We start from the raw sequence: 19718 nt of genomic DNA on the forward strand, positions 1-19718 counted from the left end.
TGGAGATGAAGTGTTGGGGGGTGCTCACTGCAAACTCTAGTGTACTTCTGCTTTCAGGTATATATTTGCCCTAGTTTATGGATACGTGGGTCTCACACTTTTTATGATTTATGTTTTTATGTTATCCTGCTTTAATAAATGCTCATTTTAACCTTTTTAAAATATATTTTTGGAGGGTCAGATGAGTGGTGCACCCAGTTAGCTCAGACATTACCACGTGCAAGGACCCAGGTTCAGGGTCCTGCTCTCCATCTGCAGGCTGGGGGGTGGGGATAAGGAGGGGAAGCTTCAGGAGCTGTAAAGCAGGTCTTTCTTTCTCCCTCTCTGTCTCTCTGACCCCTCTCAATTTCTCTCTGTCATATCTAATAAAATAAAGAGAATTTGAGAAGAAGGAAAAAAATGGCTGCCAGGAGTGGTGGATTCATAGTGCTGTACTGAGCCTCAGTGATAACTGTGATGGCAATTAAATATATATATATACTTTTTTCCTTCTGTTTCTCCAGATTCTTTCTCCTAAATGATTGGCTTTAATCCTTGACATCTGAAGCTTCCCTAATCTTACTGATGATCCTTAGTTGTTCACTGATAGTCAAGGATGCACAATGAAGATTGAATGGGTTTCTTAGGCAAAAGTGAGCTTGCAAGACTAGACAGATTCTCTCTGGGGTAAGTGGGGAGCAAATCCTTCCTAAAGAATCGATAAAGGTAGGTAAATGCAAATCTTCTTTAAAAAGTTTTTATTTTATTTTATTTTAAGGAGAATGAGATACAGAGAGAGTGAGGGTGAGAGTGAGAATAGAGCACTGCTCAGCTCTGGTTTATGGTGGTGCTGAGGATGAAATGTGGTACTTCTAGTAGGGCACCAAAGTAAAAACCCTGTGGTGAGGGGGAGGGTGGAGATTCAGCTTCCCAGGGCGGCGGGGGAGGGGGTGTGTGGGTGGTGGCATGGGACACAGTCTTTTCGTGGTGGGAATGGTGTTTATGTACACTCCTATTAAAGTGTAGTCATATAAACCACTATTTACTCAATATGAGAGGGGAAAAATTGATTGTATGTCTCGAACTTTTTAAAACACAGACTGAGTCTTTTTGATACATAGGCTGAGTCTTTGATATTCTGACTCTCTCAAAAGTCTACACCAGGTAGAACAGAAGCAACTGGTGGCACAGCTATATACAAGATGTTGGGTATTTATACAGCAAATCCTAACAAAGGGACTTTTCAAAGTTAACCCAATTACCAAATAATGTGGTGATAACAATAACTATCCATTGTCTTCTTGAACCCTAAGACAACAGGAACCTCACATTTCCACAATAGAGCCTATATTTCCCCTAGTCCTGGAACCTTAGGGTGGGGCCCACTTTCCTGCATGCTTCTCTCAATTCATATCAAATAATATTGCATCTGCCGATTGCAACCTAATCAACGCAATGAGTGCCACCCTAGCATGCTTCATTTCAGACTGTGACCAGAGACTTCAGGTGTGGAATGACAACCCTTCAGCTTCATCATTCGGGTGAGACCTTTCCTTTCATAGTATTCTCTAATTCCATTCCAGGTGGTCCACTCCCCAATAAAGTCCCCAAACCTAGATATAGTCCAGGTCCCCTGAGATAGAGCATATGTTCACATGTGTCCATAAACCAGGGAAAAATATATACCTGAAAGCAGAAGTACACAAAAGTCTGCAGAGAGTACCCCCCCCAACACTTCATCTGCACTATTCCAGCCTTTAGGTCTATGACTGTTCAACAATTTGTTTGGCTTTGTATGTTAACTCTCTTTTCAGCCACCAGGTTCTGGATGCCAGGATGATGCTGACCAGACTTGCCTGGACTGACAACCCCACCAATGTGTCCTGGAGCTCCGCTTCCTCAGAAACCCACCTACTAGGGAAAGAGAGAGGCAGACTGGGAGTATGGATCAAACAGTCAATGCCCATAATCAGCAGGGAAGCAATTACAGAAGCCAGACCTTCCACCTTCTGCTTCCCACAATGACTCTGGGTCCATACTCCCAGAGGGATAGAGAATGGGAAAGCTATCAGGGGAGGGGATGGGATATGGATATCGGGTGGTGGGAACTGTGTGGAGTTGTACCCCTCCTACCCTATGGTTTTATTAATGTTTCCTTTCTTAAATAAATAAATAAATAAACAAACAAAAAAACATGGCACTTCACAACCTTAGGAATGAATGTGTTTTGCAGAATCATTATGCTGTCTTCCTTGTCCTGGCAAATGGAAATCGCTATCCCCACAGTAACTTGGATCCTCCATTTAAAGCTTCAAGAATTTTTTAAGAAGTGGGGTGTGGGCGTATAGGATTGGGGGAGTACAAGGACAGTACTGGGGAAGTGAGAACTATGTGTTGCTGAGACGCTGCACAGGGTGGGTTGTGAGGGGTATTGACAAATGGAGAGTCACACTGGGGGACAATATACTCTTCGGTGGCTTCTGCATTTCACTTGCTCCTGAGTTCTAGAGATTTCTTTTTGCCTTTCTTCTCTTCCCCTCCCACTTCATTGGAAGAAGGGATTAATGGCTTACAGTACAGTTGTTGACATGTAGACACAACCTCCTGTGTGCAAAACCTTCTCTCCTTCAAGCAGGGTCTCTTTCCATTATCACACACCATGACCCCAAAGCCCCTCCAGCTCAGAGTCTTTTGTGTTAGTGAACTACACTCTACCCAGTCCAAGTCTCACCTTTTATTTTCCTTTACTGTCCTTGCTTTCTACACTAAGTTCTTCCTGTGATTGAGATCATTTGGTATTCTTACTTTGTTTGCTTTCTCCCCTTTAAAAATTGGTTTAAATATCCATGTCCTCTCATTCTGTTTGTTTTGTAAGGTTTTATGTTTTCAATATATATTTTTAAAGATTAGAATAAGAGAGAAAAAAAAAGGAGAGGGAAGGAGGGGAGAGAGAATGAATCACACTAGTATATGTGTCCTCTGGAACAGAACTTGGGACCTCAAGCCTGAGAGTAAGGCTTTACCCACTGTGACACCTCCTGCATCCCTACCTTCTCAAGATTTTATTTGGCACAAGTGTATTCCAAATTCTCCACTGGTAGGCACTTGTTTTTGCTTAATATTCATTTTGTACCTCATTGGGTAACACCATCAAGATTTAACTGCATTTTTGAAGGCTATTTTTGGTCAAGTCTTGAGCAAAAGTTTTTAATAGAATGAATTTTGATTAATTAATTTTGCAGAGCTAGGGCTTCACACATGCAGAATTCCACTGCTCCTGGAATGCTTTTCATTCAGATGGAGAAAGAGAGAGAGAGATGGACAGGAAGTGGGGGTAGAAGGAGAGAAGCCACAGGACCAGAGCTTCTCACAGCAATAGAGCTTCCTCTGCTGCAGCGGCACCTCCTACGTGGTGCTAAGGATGGAACCTAAGCCACCTGTGTGGCAAAACAGACAACCTACCCTGGGAGTTAGCTCTGCAGTCCTAGAATCATTTTTATTATCCTCTCCTTTGCATCATCTTGGCTAGAACTTGAAGAACTCAGGTGAAGTGAGATCAGCCAAAAGGAGAAGGGTAAACACCAGGTGACCTTACTTATAGGTGAATCTTAGAAACAAGGAGGGAAAGTCAAAGCACAGAGTGAAACTTAGTGTAGGCACAGCCTGTACAGGGGGCCCAGGGGCTCTTGGGGAAGGGAGGAGGCAGAGGCTGAGAAGGCACTGGGCACCTAGCACATGGTGGTGGAGGAGGGCTAAGTAGGTGGTGGAAGGGGTGTGCAGACACCTATCAATGAGAGATGAAAACCTGTGCCCATATGACAATAGCTGTCTTGGAAACCACCGTTTCCCTGTTAAAGCAATTAAAAACAGAATGGTTTTGTTTATTTATTTACTTGAGAGATACAGGCAGAAACTGAGAGGGAAGGGGGAGATGAAGAGGGACACCTGCAGCACTGCCTCGCCACTCGTGAAGCTTCTCCCTTGCAGGTGGACCAGGCTCTTCAACCTGGGTCCTTGTGCTTTGTAATATCTGTGCTCAAGCAGGTTCATCACCACCCGGCTCCAAAACAGAATAATTTAATTCCCTGACTATGCAGGGAAATTCCAGATACCCAAAAGAGGACAGTAGATACACATTCCCAGGAGGTACCTGCCATTCTCCATTCAGATCTCAGTGTTGAGAGGGACAATGGTTCATGCCGTCTCCTTGTGCCAGTAAGGAACTTTCTGCATATCATCCTTTCACCAACACTGAATGATCTTTCTCTATATCAGAGATAATTCTGGCCTTCCTGGGTTGAGAGTTTTGTCTTCATTCCAACAAGAAGGGAAGCAACCCTGTGCTAATAAGAATATATATGGGCCCTAGCTCAGATTGATGGGGCAAATAGCCATTGGTATTTATATACTTTCCTCATGTTTAAGGAACTACTCTCTGTGGTAATCCAGCTTTCTAACCCTATTCTTAACTCTGACACCATCTTCCCAGACAGTGTTTTTAGTCTACTTGTATGTCAGGTATCAAGTTCAGGTAACAATTACTGAAGTCATGGGCTCCCAGGAACATACCTAAAATAGACTTCCTAGCTACTTCCCACACAAAGACCCCTAATTTCATCTGTTTTATTCCTACCTGTTTACCAAACTATTTGTTCTGCTTTCTATCTTATCACATTTAGCCACCAGGTTGCAGAAGCTACTATGTTGCCATCCTGACTACCCTGGGCAGATGACTTCACCAATATGTCCTGAAGTCTCACCTCTCCAGAGGCCTACTTCATTAAGGATAGATAGAAATAGGCTGGGGGTAAGAAATGAGCTGCCAGTGTCCATGTTCACTGGAGAAGCAACTACAGAAGCCAGACCTCCCACCTTCTGCACCCCAGAAGGAATTTTGGTCCATACTCCCAGAGGGATAAAGAATAAGGAAGCTTCCAGTTGGAGAAAATGGGACATGGAACTCTGGTGGTAGGAACTGTATGGAATTATATCCTTGTTGTCTTAAAATTTTGTTAATAATTATTTAATCACTAATAAATAAAGGAGAGGGCCACAACAGAGTTCCTTCCCACCCTTTACCACATCTCATAAACCATCTGCCATCACCCCAGGGATCATCCTACTGTGGGAAGGAAGGCAGGAATGGGCTTGGGGGAGGGGGTGTTTCAGGTCTTGGTGCACGATGGTGGAACAGGACCAAAGTTGGTGGTAAGAATGTTTTGTAGACACCTATCATGGCGAGACGGGAAATTGTACCCATGTGCCAACAACAGTACTATAAACTATTAACTTCCCAATAAAAACAAACAAACAAATAAATAAAGCTATCTACGTGGAGTAGGCATTCTAGTTACAATTCCTAATGGCCATGCAAGCAAACTCTGATATTATTCGATTTGGAAAGAAGCAGAGTTAGTTCTATATCACAGTCAACTCTGAGTGAACATTGACTTATAAAACAAAGGTACATACAGATATGTTTACTGGGCTGGGAAAATGGCTTATAGGGTAGGTCCTTGCCTTGCCATGCACGTGGCACAGATTCAAGCCCCAACAGCATATGGGTGGTGTGATGGCACCAGTGTTGTGGTATCTCTGAATGAAAAAGTGTCTTGGAGCAGTAAAATGACAAATTCACTATATATCCTATTTTAAGTTCTCCTCCATTTATATATTTGCATTGTTACATCAAAGATTCCCAATTGAGTTTACATGTTACCATGCACAAGGACCCAGATACAAGCCTCCCTGCAGGGAGAGAAGCTTCACGAGCTGGGAAACAGAGATGCAGGTATCTCTCCCTCTCTTTCCTCCATTTCTCCTTCCCCTCTCAATTTCTCTCTATCTTACCAAATTAAATAAATTGGGGTAAAAGTACCTTTAAAATAAATAAAAGGATCAGATCATATCACATCACTTTGTGGCAAACACCAGAACAAGAAGAATTTATTTTTCTAAATGTTCTACACAAGGACTAATTTAGCATTATTACCATTTCCATGTCCTAAATTCCAGGTCTAACTGGCCAAGAGCCAGCACTTTAAACCCCGTTTACCTCTATGTGAATGGAGAGAATATATTTCAATAAGAGGAGGAGGCTCAAAACTCACTGTTAGAGCTAGAAGCTTCCCATAGGTAAGATGAGCAGGGATGTGGTCAGTCTTGGATTTCAACGATTCCATATACCAGTGCTCTGCTTCTGGGAGTTTATTTAATCGCATGTAAGCTTCACCTGCAAAAAAAATCATGAAGATCAGTCTAAGAACACAGCTTTTCAAAGAGTATTTGCAACAGCCTAGAGTTGCTATACTGATAGCCCCTGGAATTTCAGAAGTGGTAGCAAGTAATCTCATCCAAAGTCTCAGCTGATTCTCCAAAAGTGATCATAATGTCCATTTTACAGCTGGGAAGATTTGTATTTAAATAATGGTGCAGCTTTGATTTTTATTTCATTTATTTAAATTTGTAATTAATAGTAGGTTACAAGATTGTAAGATTACAGGGTATAGTTTCACACCACACCCACCACTAAAGTTCTATGTCCCCACCCCCACCTCTGAAGTAATAACCACCAGTTCTCACAAATTTTAGAAGCAGTTAGGCACAACTTTAAGCTTTAACCGAAGAATATCTTACATCCAAGCATGGTTCTTTCTTGTTAGTAAATAGATATATATATTTCTTTAATGATAAGTTTGCTCTTTCTTTCTATACCTATGTGTTCTGTTTGATTCATAGTCATTCATTACTTTGGAAATGTAAGTATTCATAGAGTAACTACTAAGTGGAGAGCATTGTTTACAATCCAAAATCATACTGAGAATGATTCACTGAAGTAAAAAATATATTGAGTGGCTCAGGAGGTGGTACAGTGGATGAAGTGTTGGACTTGCCAGCATGAAAGTTAGATAGCTGGCATCACAACTGTCAGAGTATCAATGTGATTCTCCATCACTCATAAACAAATAAACAAATATTAAACATATACTGAATAAAGCATTGGTGCTAGATTTTAATGCAGTGAATTACTTGTGCTTTATACTTTTAAAAAGTCTTTTCTTTTTTTTAATATTTATTTACTTGCTAGAGACAGCCAGAAATCGAGAGGGAGAGAGACAGGGAGACACCTGCAGCACTGCATCACCACTTGCAAAGCTTTCCCCCTGAAGGTGGGGACCAGGACTCGAACCCAGGTTCTTGTACATTGTAACATGTGCATTCAACCAGGTGTGCCACTACACAGCCCCTGAATCTTATATTTTATGAAGTAAAATGTAAGCTTTATTTGAAACACAAGGGCATGTCAGATCAATATTTAGTATGCCCAGAATCATTTATAAAGCTGGTTTGAGGTCTGGAACTAGCCATCATTGATTGGTTTGGTATGTTATGTTTGTTATGTTATGTTATGTTATGTTATGTTATGTTATGTTATGTTATGTTATGTTATGTTATGTTATGTTTGTTATGTTATGTTATGTTATGTTATGTTATGTTATGTTATGTTATGTTATTATGTTATTTATTGGTTAGAGACAGAGAAATAGAGAAGGAAGGGGTGAGAGAAAGTGAGTGTGGTAGAGAGACACTGGAAGCTCTGCTTTTTCACTTCCAAACCTTCTCCCCCTGCAGATGGGGACTGGGGGCTTCGTCCCAGTGCATGGATGTGTGCTCAACCAGGCGCACCATCACCCAGCCCCCAGTCATCACTTTTAAGTCAAATGAATTTTACCTACAAAATAGCACTTCATTAACTGCCAAGCAAGAGAAGAAAAATTAGAAATAAACCCCCAAATATATGAGTTGCCTGCTTACTTTCATCCCTTTCTTCCCTATATGACTATAGTGTAGAAAAATCTTCACCTGGTGGGAAAATTACATTCTAAGATGATTTATGAATGTAAGTTAAATATTGTAGTTTTAATAAGCAGTACAAGTGTAGTAGCTATTCATTTTCTAAGACAAAGCAATGGATTGAGTGATTTCTCAAGCAGAGTTTTATAACTCAACCAATCATAATTATAATAGATTTTTCCATCCCAGGGCATAATCAGACTTCTTCTAAATGTAGTCCACTCACTGGCTGTCCATCCCTGCTCCAAAAGCTTGCTTTTATTTTGATGATAGTCCCTTAGAATGAGCACAGCCTTGTCAATGCAGATCTACTTGACAAATTGAACTGATTTGAGTCTCCTGAACTTTTGCAGGTTCTTTGATCAGTTCACCAGTAAAAAATATCAGTGTGTACAAGAATGCATTCAAACACACATATCCATGAGCTTCTAGCTCTGAGAGCAGTCCATCAGAGAAGTGAATAGCTGGAAAGTGATGGATTTTTTTTTTTCCCTAAAGCTTAAAATGTGCATGAGTTTAAAGAAGCATTTGACAACTCGTAGTTGTCAGAAGGGATAGGATTTGGCATGTAGTTTTTCAAAAAGAATCTTTGTTTGCATTCTGTTAACTCTACAAAAACTGAGACACTGCCAGATGATATTTATTGTCATGTGGAGTAACAAGTGCTTCCACATAAAGCAAAGAGTCACTTTTGAAGGAAACTTTATACTAAAATAATATCAGATGTGATTTGTATAACATAAAGGTTTATAACCTTAAAGGTATCAAAATCTTGTTATTTTTCAGATTTGTGTGCTTATGCACTTAATGAGATGGAGTAGACCACAGAACTGCTCTGTGACATGCGGTGCAAGGATGGGACCTAGGGCCTCATGTACCTTAGCTGTTGAGCCACCAACCTGCCCACAAGTATTACTATTCTTTAAGCAAGTAAAGATAAATTAAATCTAAACGCTGCTTTCCCTAAAATAATGATCAATATTATTTTTTACCACTACTGCTCAAAGCAGTTTATTTTCTTTTCCTTTCTTGCTTGTTTTTTTTTATTTGTGACTAATAGTGAGTTAGAAAACTGTAAGATTACAATGTATAGTTCCACACCATGCCCGCCACCAAAGTTGTGTCCCCACCCTCCCAAAGATAACCATCATAATTCTCACAAAGTCTTAGAAACAAGTTTGCTTGCTTCTCAGATTTTTTTTTCTTTGCAAGTTCATGTGTATCAGTTCTCTAGATTCTGCATACAAGTGAAACCACCTAGTAGCTGTCTTTTATCTCTTTAGTTATTTCACTAGGCAGAATCATCTCCAGTTCCAATAAATTTGTCCCAAAGGACAAATTATCATCTCTTCTGACTGTAGAGTAGTATTCCATGGAGTATATATGCCATAACATCTTTCTCCAGTGATCCGAGTTTGAGCATTTAGGCCGCTTTCATGTTTTGGCTATTGTGAATAATGCAGCAACGAGCACAGAGGTGTGTATATCCCTTTGGGTTAGTGTTTGTCTTCTGGATAAATGCCTAAGAGTGATAATAAGATGATAATTTGTCCCACCCCAATTAAAAAATATATGCCCATGCAAGTATACAAAATATTACAGCTTACTTAGGTATTACTCATCACAAGTTAGAAATGCATAAGAACCACTCATTGCATTTCAGGTATAAAAATGATGATTTCAATCATTTTATTATATGAATTTGGATGGTGAATTACAAGTTACTTTCTGCATAGACCCTTCTCATGCTTTACCTTTGGATACATAGAAAGCTCTCTCAGCCCACAAGGAGCCTTACCCTAGTTCCTCCATTCAACCACTACCAAGCAATAGTTATTAGCTTTGTCAGTTTAAATGTATTTTTGGTCTATACTAACTAACTGCCTTAAATATAGATCTCATTTTTATTAAGGGGCATCATGACATAGATTTCACAGAGGAAGAACTAGAGAAGCAGATCAGCCAAAGAAAACACTCAAGATGACGTAGTATGACCCAGCCTCAAGCACTTACTTCCTTCTAACAAAAGGGTTATCTCTGAGGTCCAATGCCTGTATGATTGCACAGTGCTTGGAGGCCATTCCCGTTCCCTCGTTTCCTCCTTCTGCCTCCTTTCCATTCTTTTCTCACTTCCTCCTTTCTTTCCAGGCAGGGGGTGAGAAATAGAGAAGAGGCTACAGCACAGCACCTCTCTACCACTCAGGAAGCTTCTTCCCTGCAGGCACTCCCTCCCATGCAGTGGCCCAGGGCTCAAACCCTGGTCCTTGCACATGGTGACATGTGTACTCTACTGGGTAAGCCACCTGCCAGTCCCCTCACAGGATGCTTTTTAAGCAGCTAGTAGTGAATAATGACAGACTTTCCAATTCTCCTACAAGGGTGAAAATTATGCTCCTCACTCACAGAAAATTGTTTTCTAGTTTCTGAAGTATTGGCCACCTTGTTCATTTCACTTTGCCTTGGGCTCATCTATTGAATTAAAGGAATGAAAAAAAAAGACTAATAATTCAGGGCTGACCTTTCAACGTGCTTCTGATGCATGTGCCACTCATTTCTTAACACAGGGATTTATCGCATAAAGGCTGTACTCTAGCTCTAACGTTAACTTTAACACATACACACACACACAATAGTCTAGAAAAGTGGTCATTGACTCAAGACACAAAAATCTAACATGCCAAAAAGCAATCAGGGGGCAGGGGAGACAGCATAATGGTTATGCAAACAGACTCTTATGCCTGAGGCTCCTAAGTCCCAGGTTCAATCCCCTGCACCACCATAAGCCAGAGCTGAGCAGTGCTCTGGTGTTTCTCTGTGTCTCTCTCTCTCTCAAAAATAAAATTAATAAAAAATTTTTTTTAAAAAGCAATCAGGGATACGCTCCAATATGTATAAAGGAAAACTAATGCAAAAAACAATGCAAGAGGAAACATGTGATATACATCCCCGGCATGGATGAGCTAAGACACTTTGATTTCTCATCTCTAATTCAGAGTAAAGGCTAGAATACTATGGCTGGTCAGTGGCACAGTGGGTTAAGTGCACATAGTAGCAAGCACAAGGACCAGCGTAAGGATCCAGGTTTCAAGCCCCTGGCTCCCCACCTGCAGGGGGGTCGCTTCGCAGGTGCTGAAGCAGGTCTACAGTTATCTATTTTTCTCTCCCCTATGTCCCCTCCTCTCTCCATCTCTCTCTGTCCTTTCCAAAAAAAAAAAGGAAAAAATGGCCACCAGTGTTTTCTTACTGCTGGCATCTAATCCCAGCAATGACCCTTGAGGAAAATAAATAAATAAATGGTTAGAATACTCATTTTTACAGATGAAAAGAAAAGTTCAGAAATAAGCAAGACTTGTACAAGGATAGTTAATAAATGTGTGAATGACTCTTAGACCCACGCTTTTTTCCCCACTGTTATCACTCTCATACTAGATAAACTTATTAGATGTATACTCTTACATTATTCCTACGTTGTAACTAATGTCATTCTCTTATGAAAATAGTGCTCACAGAACTTAACCTATTTGTTTATTTATGTTTGAAACCAAGCACATCCCAGATCAAACAGTCTGATTAGCAAGCTTTCAGGCTCTTTGATGTTATTCCGAATGAATATTATAGAAAAGAATGAGAAGGGGATATAATAAAAACAAGAAAAGATATTAGGAGATTAAGTTTGAGAAGAGAATGATGCTCATGTAATTCTTCTAACTTGATTAACATATTTTTTCCTTTTTTTAAAAAATTTTTTTTTCCTCCAGGGTTATTGCTGGGCTCGGTGCCTGCACCATGAATCCACCACTCCTGGAGGCCATTTTTTTCCCCTTTTTGCTGCCCTTGTTGTTGTAGCCTCGCTGTGGTTATTATTATTGCCATTGTAGATGGTGTTCGTTGTTGGATAGGACAGAGAGAAATGGAGAGAGGAGGGTAAGACAGAGAGGGGGAGAGAAAGATAGACACCTGCAGACCTGCTTCACCACCTGTGAAGCGACTCCCCTGCAGGTGGGGAGCCGGGGGCTCGAACCGGGATCCTTACGCCGGTCCCTGCGCCTTGCGCCACATGTGCTTAACCTACTGCGCCACCGCCCAACCCCCAACATATTTTTAAAATGTCACACAATCTTCATGAAGGAAACAGTTACAGGAAAAGACAGTCTATTTAGTAAGGAAGGATACTTAGACACACGGTCAGGAGTAGAGTGGAGGAAGGAAGGCTATGTTAAGTCATCTTCTCTATTCTTGACATGTCTAACTCACAATAGCTTTTTTCCTGGTGAGAAAATAAAAAGAAAGAAAAGGAAGAAGGAAAGAAAGGAAGAGAGGAAGGAAGGAAGGAAGGAAGGAAGGAAGGAAGGAAGGAAGGAAGGAAGGGAGGGAAGAAAGGGAACACCTTGATTTTGGGCCAGGCAGTGGCACATCCAGATAACAGCACATGTTACCATGTGCAAGGACCTGGTCCCTACCTTTAGAGGGGAAGCTTATAAGTGGTGAAATAATGCTCAGGTGTCTCTCTTTCTCCTATTCTATCTCCTCCTCACTCTCAATTTCTGTATCCTATCAAAAATACATATATTGATGTTCAACATTCTTAATTTTTTAATAAAATAAACCACCTTGATACAGCATAGATAAGTTTTTTCCCTTTTATTTATCCTTTTTAATTGAGGTTTATAACACTGTGTCTGTTTTAAGAGTATGCCCACCACAAAAATATCCATGTACCTTCACCTCCAGCCACACCCCCTCCACCCCTTCTGGTAACTCCAATCTCCATTCAGATTCCAAAGGTTGTTTTTCTTTGACTCTGTTCCTTTGCTTCATTTCTCTCTTCCCCATAGGAATGAACTCATCAGGTATTAGTCTTGAGCTTTCAATTTATTTTGTTTAGCATAACCCCCTTTACTTTTGTCCACATCATAGGAAGTTGCAAGAGTTCATCTTTTTTTTTCATTAGTGACTTAATACTGATTTACAAAAATATGAGATAACAGGGGTTTAATTCCACACTGTTCCCACTGCCAGAGTTTACAGAGACAGTTTTACAGGAATGGGAAGACCTGTGCCATGATGTAGCTGGCAGGCTCACTCCCAGACTCAAGTTCCCAACCTCAAATAGACAACATGGATTTGGAGACTTTGGGTCTGTGTAAAGCAGTTTCAGATGTTAGCAAGTAACGTCCTTTTTCCTCCCTAAAATGTCCCAGCTCTAAATAACCCACGCAAAGGCTAACTCTTCAGAGCGAAGAATGTTGGGTTACTGATGACAGCATATCCCAATTCTCCCTGCTTTTCATGTTTCCAGTTCCTGGACAGCTCCGGCTTCCAGATGAAGAATGGGAATGGATGGAAACTATTAGCCATAATGTCAGTGTTCTAGTGTTTCGTCTGCATTTGCTCAAGGTCCTCTAACTCAACTTTAAGTTTCCGTTTAGATGCCCAACTTAACTAAATTGTTACTCCCAAAAGCATTAACTCTTTATACAAACATTCTGTCTCTCTCTTTTAAAATATTTATTTATTTTTCCCTTTTGTTGCCCTTGTTTTTTCTTGTTGTTGTTATTGATGTCGCCATTGTTGTATAGGAAAGAGAGAAATGGAGAGAGGAGGGGATGACAGAGAGGGGGAGAGAAAGACAGACACCTGCAGACCTGCTTCACCACCTGTGAAGAGACTCCCCTGCAGGTGAGGAGCCGGGGGGCTCAAACTGGGATCCTTAAGCTGGTCCTTGCGCTTTGCACCACGTGCGCCTAACTCGCTGCGCTGCTGCCTTACTGCCACATTCTCTCTTTTGTAATTTACAAAAGATTTATTTTATGAAACAGAATGAGAGAGACCTGAGCAGCACTCTAACACAATACACCAGGAATCCTGAGTGACACTATGAATCCACTGCTCCCAGCAGCCCTCCCCCCCCTTTTTTTGTCCTTTCCTATTTTTAACTAAGTAAGACAGAGAAATTAAGAGAGAGCAGGAGGGGGGCTGGGCGGTTGTGCACCAGGCTAAGCACACATAGTGTAAAGCGCAGGGACCTGCCAGCTACATCAGGGCACAGGTCTTCCCATTCCTGTGAAACTGTCTCTGTTAAGTCTGGTGGTGGGAAAGGTGTGGAATCATATCCCTGTTATCTCATATTTTTGTAAATCAGGACCTCATGCTTCCCAGTCCAGAGCTCTACCACTGCACCACCTTCCAGGCTACACCTAACTCAGATCTTAATTTTTAAATGTCTTTTTATTTTTTCAGCTAGTGAGTAAGAGTGAGTGAGTGAGTGAGTGAGAGAGAGATAGGAGAAACAACAGCATTGTTACACTGCTCCTGTGGAGTGTTTTTATTATTCTTATTATTTTTAAAATATTTATTTATTTATTCCCTTTTGCTGCCCTTGTTGTTTTATTGTTGTAATTATTATTGTTGTCGTTATTGGATAGGACAGAGAGACATGGAGAGAGGAAGGGAAGACAGAGAGGGGGAGAGAAAGATAGACACCTGCAGACCTGCTTCACTGCCTGTGAAGTGACTCTCCTGCAGGTGGGGAGCCGGGGGCTCGAACCGGTATCCTTAGGCTGGTCCTTGTACTTTGCGCCACGTGCACTTAAGCCACTGTGCTACTGCCCAACTCCCATTCTTATTATTTTTAATGAGCTACTGGAGAAATGAAACTAGGGCCTTGCTTATGCAAGACACCACTGAGCCTGTGTCTAGTCCATATATATATTAGTATGGAGGGAGAGAAACTGCAGCACTGTTCTACCACCCACAGAGAGCCTATGTGGTTCCAGGGATAGAATGCAGAACCTGGGGGTGGGTGATGGTTGAGTGCACATATTAGCATGCACAAGGACCCAGGTTTAAACACCCAGTTCCCATCTGCATAGAGTAAGCTTTATGAGTGGTGAAGAAGATCTGCAGTTGTCTTTCTCTCCCTGTTTTACTGCTCCCTGTGCCCGTTTTTTGCCTCCAGGGTTATCGAGCTTGGTGCCCGCACTACTAGGAATCCACTGCTCCTGGCGGCCATCTTTTTCCATTGTTGTTGTTGTTGGATAGGACAGAGAGAAATTGAGAGAGGAGAGGAAGACAGAGAGGGAGAGAGAAAGACACTTGCAGACCTGCTTCACCTCTTTCGAAGCGACCCCCCTGCAGATGGAGAGCTGGGGGCTCCAACCAGGATCCATGTGCCAGTCCCTGTGCTTTGCACTATATGCGCTGAATCTGGTGCATTACTGCCAGGGCCTTCTTCTTGCTCTCCTCTTAATGTCCCTGTCTTATCTAATTAAAAATAGGAAAGGAAAAAAAAGGGGGGGCTGCTGGGAGCAGTGGATTCATAGTGCCAGCACAGAACCCCAGCAATAACCCTGGTGACAAAAAAGAAAAAGAAAAAAGAAAATCCAGAACCTAATGCAGGATAAGGCATGTCCTCTCTCAGCTGAGCCATCGCTCAGGTTTCTTTTTCTTTTTTTTTTCTTTTTTATTTTTTTGAATGCAAACCTCAGCTAATAATTTTTATTAATTGACAGTGCCATTGCATATGTTGTCAGCCATAAAGGTTATTGAGATACATTCATTCTTGCCTTCAAAGTATTTAATTTCATGTATATCAAAATTTCCCAAGATTTGACTTTACATGCAAGAAAACCAACAAACTAAATTTTTTTTTTCCAAATTTGATAGCTTATGTAGTATGAGACAGTAGAATATGACTGGCTTCTAATTCTTCTGTGCTGTTAAAAATCTCTGGTTGTATATAAATAAGTTATATGATAGGATATTGGTTTCATCAACTACTAAATGAGGGGGTGAAAATACGTTAAGAACTATAAATAAATCCCTAAAGTGATAAACTCATTTATAAACTCTCTACTCATTACTAATTTATACACAGTCATTTCACTAGTGACAGACTAGTAAAATGTCACAAACTAGTGACAATATCTTAAGACAGATTAAAAGGATTTGTGTATTTGCAGATTTTCTAGACAGTCTATTCAAAATTGTCAGTGTATAGATCGAGTCTGACCTTTTTAAAAACTGTTAATGTTTATGTATGCTACCTAGTTATAAATATTATATATGCATTGTAGAATGTCTGAAATATCATAATTTTATTACTTCCACTATTTATAGGACACAGTTTTAAAACTGCCTAGAATTTATTTCGCATACTGAAAAAAAAACACAAAAAAATAATTGTATAACAATACTCAATTCTTTACACAAATTACCTTTCCCCCTGCCATGCACCTGTAGGATCTACCTCATTAAATATACCTGACCTCAACTGTCAATATTTCTATTTTATAAATAAAATTTTAAATTTATATATTAGTGATGTAATAGTGGTTTATATTAATCAAATTCCAGGAGTATAGTTTCACATTGCACCCACCCGCCACCAAAGTTCTTTGTCCCCCTCCCCAACTCTCTCTCTGTCTCTCTCTCTCTCTCTCTTACCTGCTATACTTCTCACCAAGTCTCAGAAACAGATTGCAGTTTGGATACTTCTTTTATTTGCAAGTTCATATGCTTCAATTCTCTATATTCCTTCCACATATGAGCAAAACCATTGCTAGTTCTGAACTCAAACTTGACTGTGAGACCTGCAGAGCCATATGACTGTTCCTCTCTTTATCTGGCCTCTGACCCAAGTTCAGATGCCCCAGCTTCAGAGTGTTGATACATGTCTAATAATCGGTCTCACAGAGCATCAGCTTGAAATTCTATGTAAAATTCTATGTAACTTTCGCCAAGGACATCGGTGAATAGAAATGATCAACTAATTATTTCACCCTGACTGTCATGTGACATGAGGAAATTTCCCCAGTGCCCACATTTTATTTTCTTAGTGTGGGGTTTAGCACAGAAATATTAGGGCACGTGTCTTTCTTTTTCTTTCAGTTTTCTGTTTTTTAATACCTTATTTATTGGATAGAGACAGTGAAGTCAAGACAGAAAGGGAAGAGAGAGAGAGAGAGAGAGAGAGAGAGAGGAAGAGAGACAGGAAGACACCTGCAGCCCTGCTTCACCTCTTGTGAAGGTTTGCCCTTGCAGGTGGGGGTTGAGGGGTTGAACTGGGGGTCCTTGGGCATTGTAACTTGTCCTCTCAACTAGGTGGGCCACCATGTCTTTCCTTCTATCTCTGTTTATGCTATACATGTGACAGACCTACTGGCTATCAAAGTTTCTGGATACTTATTTAGTGACATGTATTTATTTGCTATTTCCACCAGAGTTCTAGCTGGGGCTTGACGCTTATTCTATGAATCCACTGCTCCCAGTGGCTATTTTTCCTTTCTCCTTCTCCTTCTCCTTCTCCTTCTCCTTCTCCTTCTCCTTCTCCTTCTCCTTCTCCTTCACCTTCACCTTCTTCTTCTTTTCCCTTCCTTCCTTCCTCCCTTCCTCCCTCCCTCCCTTCCTCCCTCCCTTCCTTCCTTCCTTCCTTTTTCTCCTTTCAAGTTCATTTGATAGGACAGAGAGAAATTGAGAGGGGAGGTGGAGGCAGATAGGGAGAGCGAAAGATGGCTGTCCACCTAGAGAACAGAGCAGTCTCACCACTCTTGAGGTGTCCCCGCTGGGGTCAATGCAGTGGCGCACCCAGTGAAACGCAAGTACTGTGGGTAAGGACTAGGGTTTAAGCCGCCCAGTGCCCACATGCGAGGGGGGGGGTCATTTAACAAGTGATGTAGCAGGTCTACAAGTTTCTACCTTTCTTTCTCCCTATCTCCCCCTTCCTGTCTCAATTTCTCTCTGTCCTAATAAATGAAAAGGCAAAATAATAATAATAATAAAAAGGAAAAAATGTTATCCAGGAGCAGTGGGATGCTTACTACCAGCATCAAGCCCCAGAGATAATCCTGGAGGCAAAAAAGAGAAAAAGAAAAAGAAAAGTGTTCTTCCTGCTGGTGGGGAAGCTACAGTCCTTTCGCATGGTAATAAATGTGCTCACCTGGGTGCAACATTGCCTGACCCCCAATTTTCTTTGTTTTTAATTAGAGAACTGCTTGACTCTGGCTTATGGCAGTGGAGGGCATTGAACCAGGGAGTTTGGAGCCTCAGGCAGGAGAATCTCATTGCATAACCATTCTGCTATCTCAAATGTCCTGTGGATTTCTTATATTTTGACCTTAATCTCCTCCTCCCTTTCATTTTTTTAAAAATAACACACTTCAGTTATCTTATGTATAAAAGCTCTTGAGCAGTAATCCTCAATAGCTAAAAAAAAAAAAAACACAAGAAAAATAATAAAATGATTACAGAAGTGAGAGAACCTACTTAGCACCTGGCAATATACTTGAATGAAATAATTTCTATTGGGGTAGGGGGACTGAAAATACAACTAAGTGTTAACATGTGTCTTATACTGAGGAGATCTTAAAAAAAGGTTCAATATTTAACTTCACTAAGGCTAAAGTCTTGACAACTACAAGGACACTTTCAAAGCAGAGAGAGAATATGGAATGGCATAAGGCTAAATGTACGCCCCACTAAGCAAAAACATAAATCATTAAGAAACAAGTTGGACTTCAATGAATATTGAAAAGGTTACTAATATCTAGGGTGAGGTTATAGGTAGGAAATACAGGATGTGCTGACAAAATTTAACACCGAATAAAAGTCAGATACCTGCGTCAATATTTCACTACTTGCAACTGAGAATCCTGAGGTTCTCCAGACTTACCTCCTTTATGTTCTCAAGGAAGTAAAACACCAGCAATAGTCAATCAGCAAATGCTCTAGCCAATCCAACACTGCCCCTGGTCCCAAGGGAGAGGGATGTGTGTACATTCAAGGGTATCTCGGAGTGATGACACTACCCATCCCAAACATTGTACTGTCCACAAAAAGCACAAAATGAGTAAAAATAAATGGCTTCATGTAACTGAAATAATTAGGGACTAGTACATGTGATGGACTGCTCAGCTGTGGTTTCCTAGTCGTAAATGCTTATCCCAGAGAAAAGGGGAAAGAATGAGTTAATACAGGAGGCATCTAGAAAGCACTGATGAAAACAGTGCTATTCAGAGACAGAGGGTTTGCACAGTTGCAGGAAATGTTGGAACAATATCATCCAACCTTCAACCTTATAAACATTTTTCAAGGAATACGTTTTATATGTATTCCTGAATGAAGCAGTATGTCCTCATAATATGCAATGAGTAATTTAGCTTTTACTATAAATTTCTCTATTAATGTTAATTATCAATATATATCAGAAATGTAAATATCTATGCCATTTTTCAATGGGTAGTTGAAAATAAAATTCTATATTCACAGACCCATACTTAACATGTTGGTGATGAAGAAAGGGGAGAGGAATTCCGGAACAAAACTATGCATGCTCTATTTGAATTCTTTATTCAATTTTAACAGGATGATATTAGTGTGGATAACATTCCAACCAAGCAGTAGCACTTAGTGGAATTTTAATGAGATTTTTTACACAGAAGACAAACTTTTCACACCTATTAGGAAAAAGACATAAAAACATAGGCAGACCAAAAAAAAAAAAACAAAAAAAAACCAGTGGGTAGGAACATGCCTTATATGAATGAGACCCTGGGTTTGATCCCTGGCACTATATGAGCCTGAGTACTAATGCCTATGGTTTCTTTCTCTTGTTTGTTCTCCTGTGAGATAAAAAATATATATATTTTCAGACGATATCTTATTTATTCTAATGAGAGAAAGGTTGGGGGTGGAGGGTAGGGAAGAGATGCCAGAGCACTGCTCAGTTCTGGTTTATGGTGCTGGAGATTGAACCTGGGACCTCAATGCCTTGACTATGCAAGCTTTTTTTAATAACCATTATGCTAGCCCAAGATAAACAAAACAAAACAAAATAAAATAAAGCAAAGGGGTCAGGTGGTAGGGACCTGGTTGAGCACACACATTTC

General features: G+C 40.6%; 1 protein-coding gene across 3 annotated transcripts in view; it reads right to left on the bottom strand.

Annotated features, from left to right (window-relative positions):
- Positions 1 to 19718, bottom strand: part of TMTC2 (transmembrane O-mannosyltransferase targeting cadherins 2) — a 538840-nt gene that overhangs the window by 135939 nt on the left and 383183 nt on the right. For all 3 annotated transcript variants that reach the window (XM_060191458.1, XM_060191459.1, XM_060191460.1), the window contains one exon: positions 6090 to 6211. In XM_060191458.1, coding sequence (XP_060047441.1) covers positions 6090 to 6211 — 122 coding nt within the window. The remainder of the gene's footprint in view (positions 1 to 6089; positions 6212 to 19718) is intronic.

Source organism: Erinaceus europaeus, chromosome 5, assembly GCF_950295315.1.
Source record: "Erinaceus europaeus chromosome 5, mEriEur2.1, whole genome shotgun sequence".
Lineage (NCBI taxonomy): Eukaryota > Metazoa > Chordata > Mammalia > Eulipotyphla > Erinaceidae > Erinaceus > Erinaceus europaeus.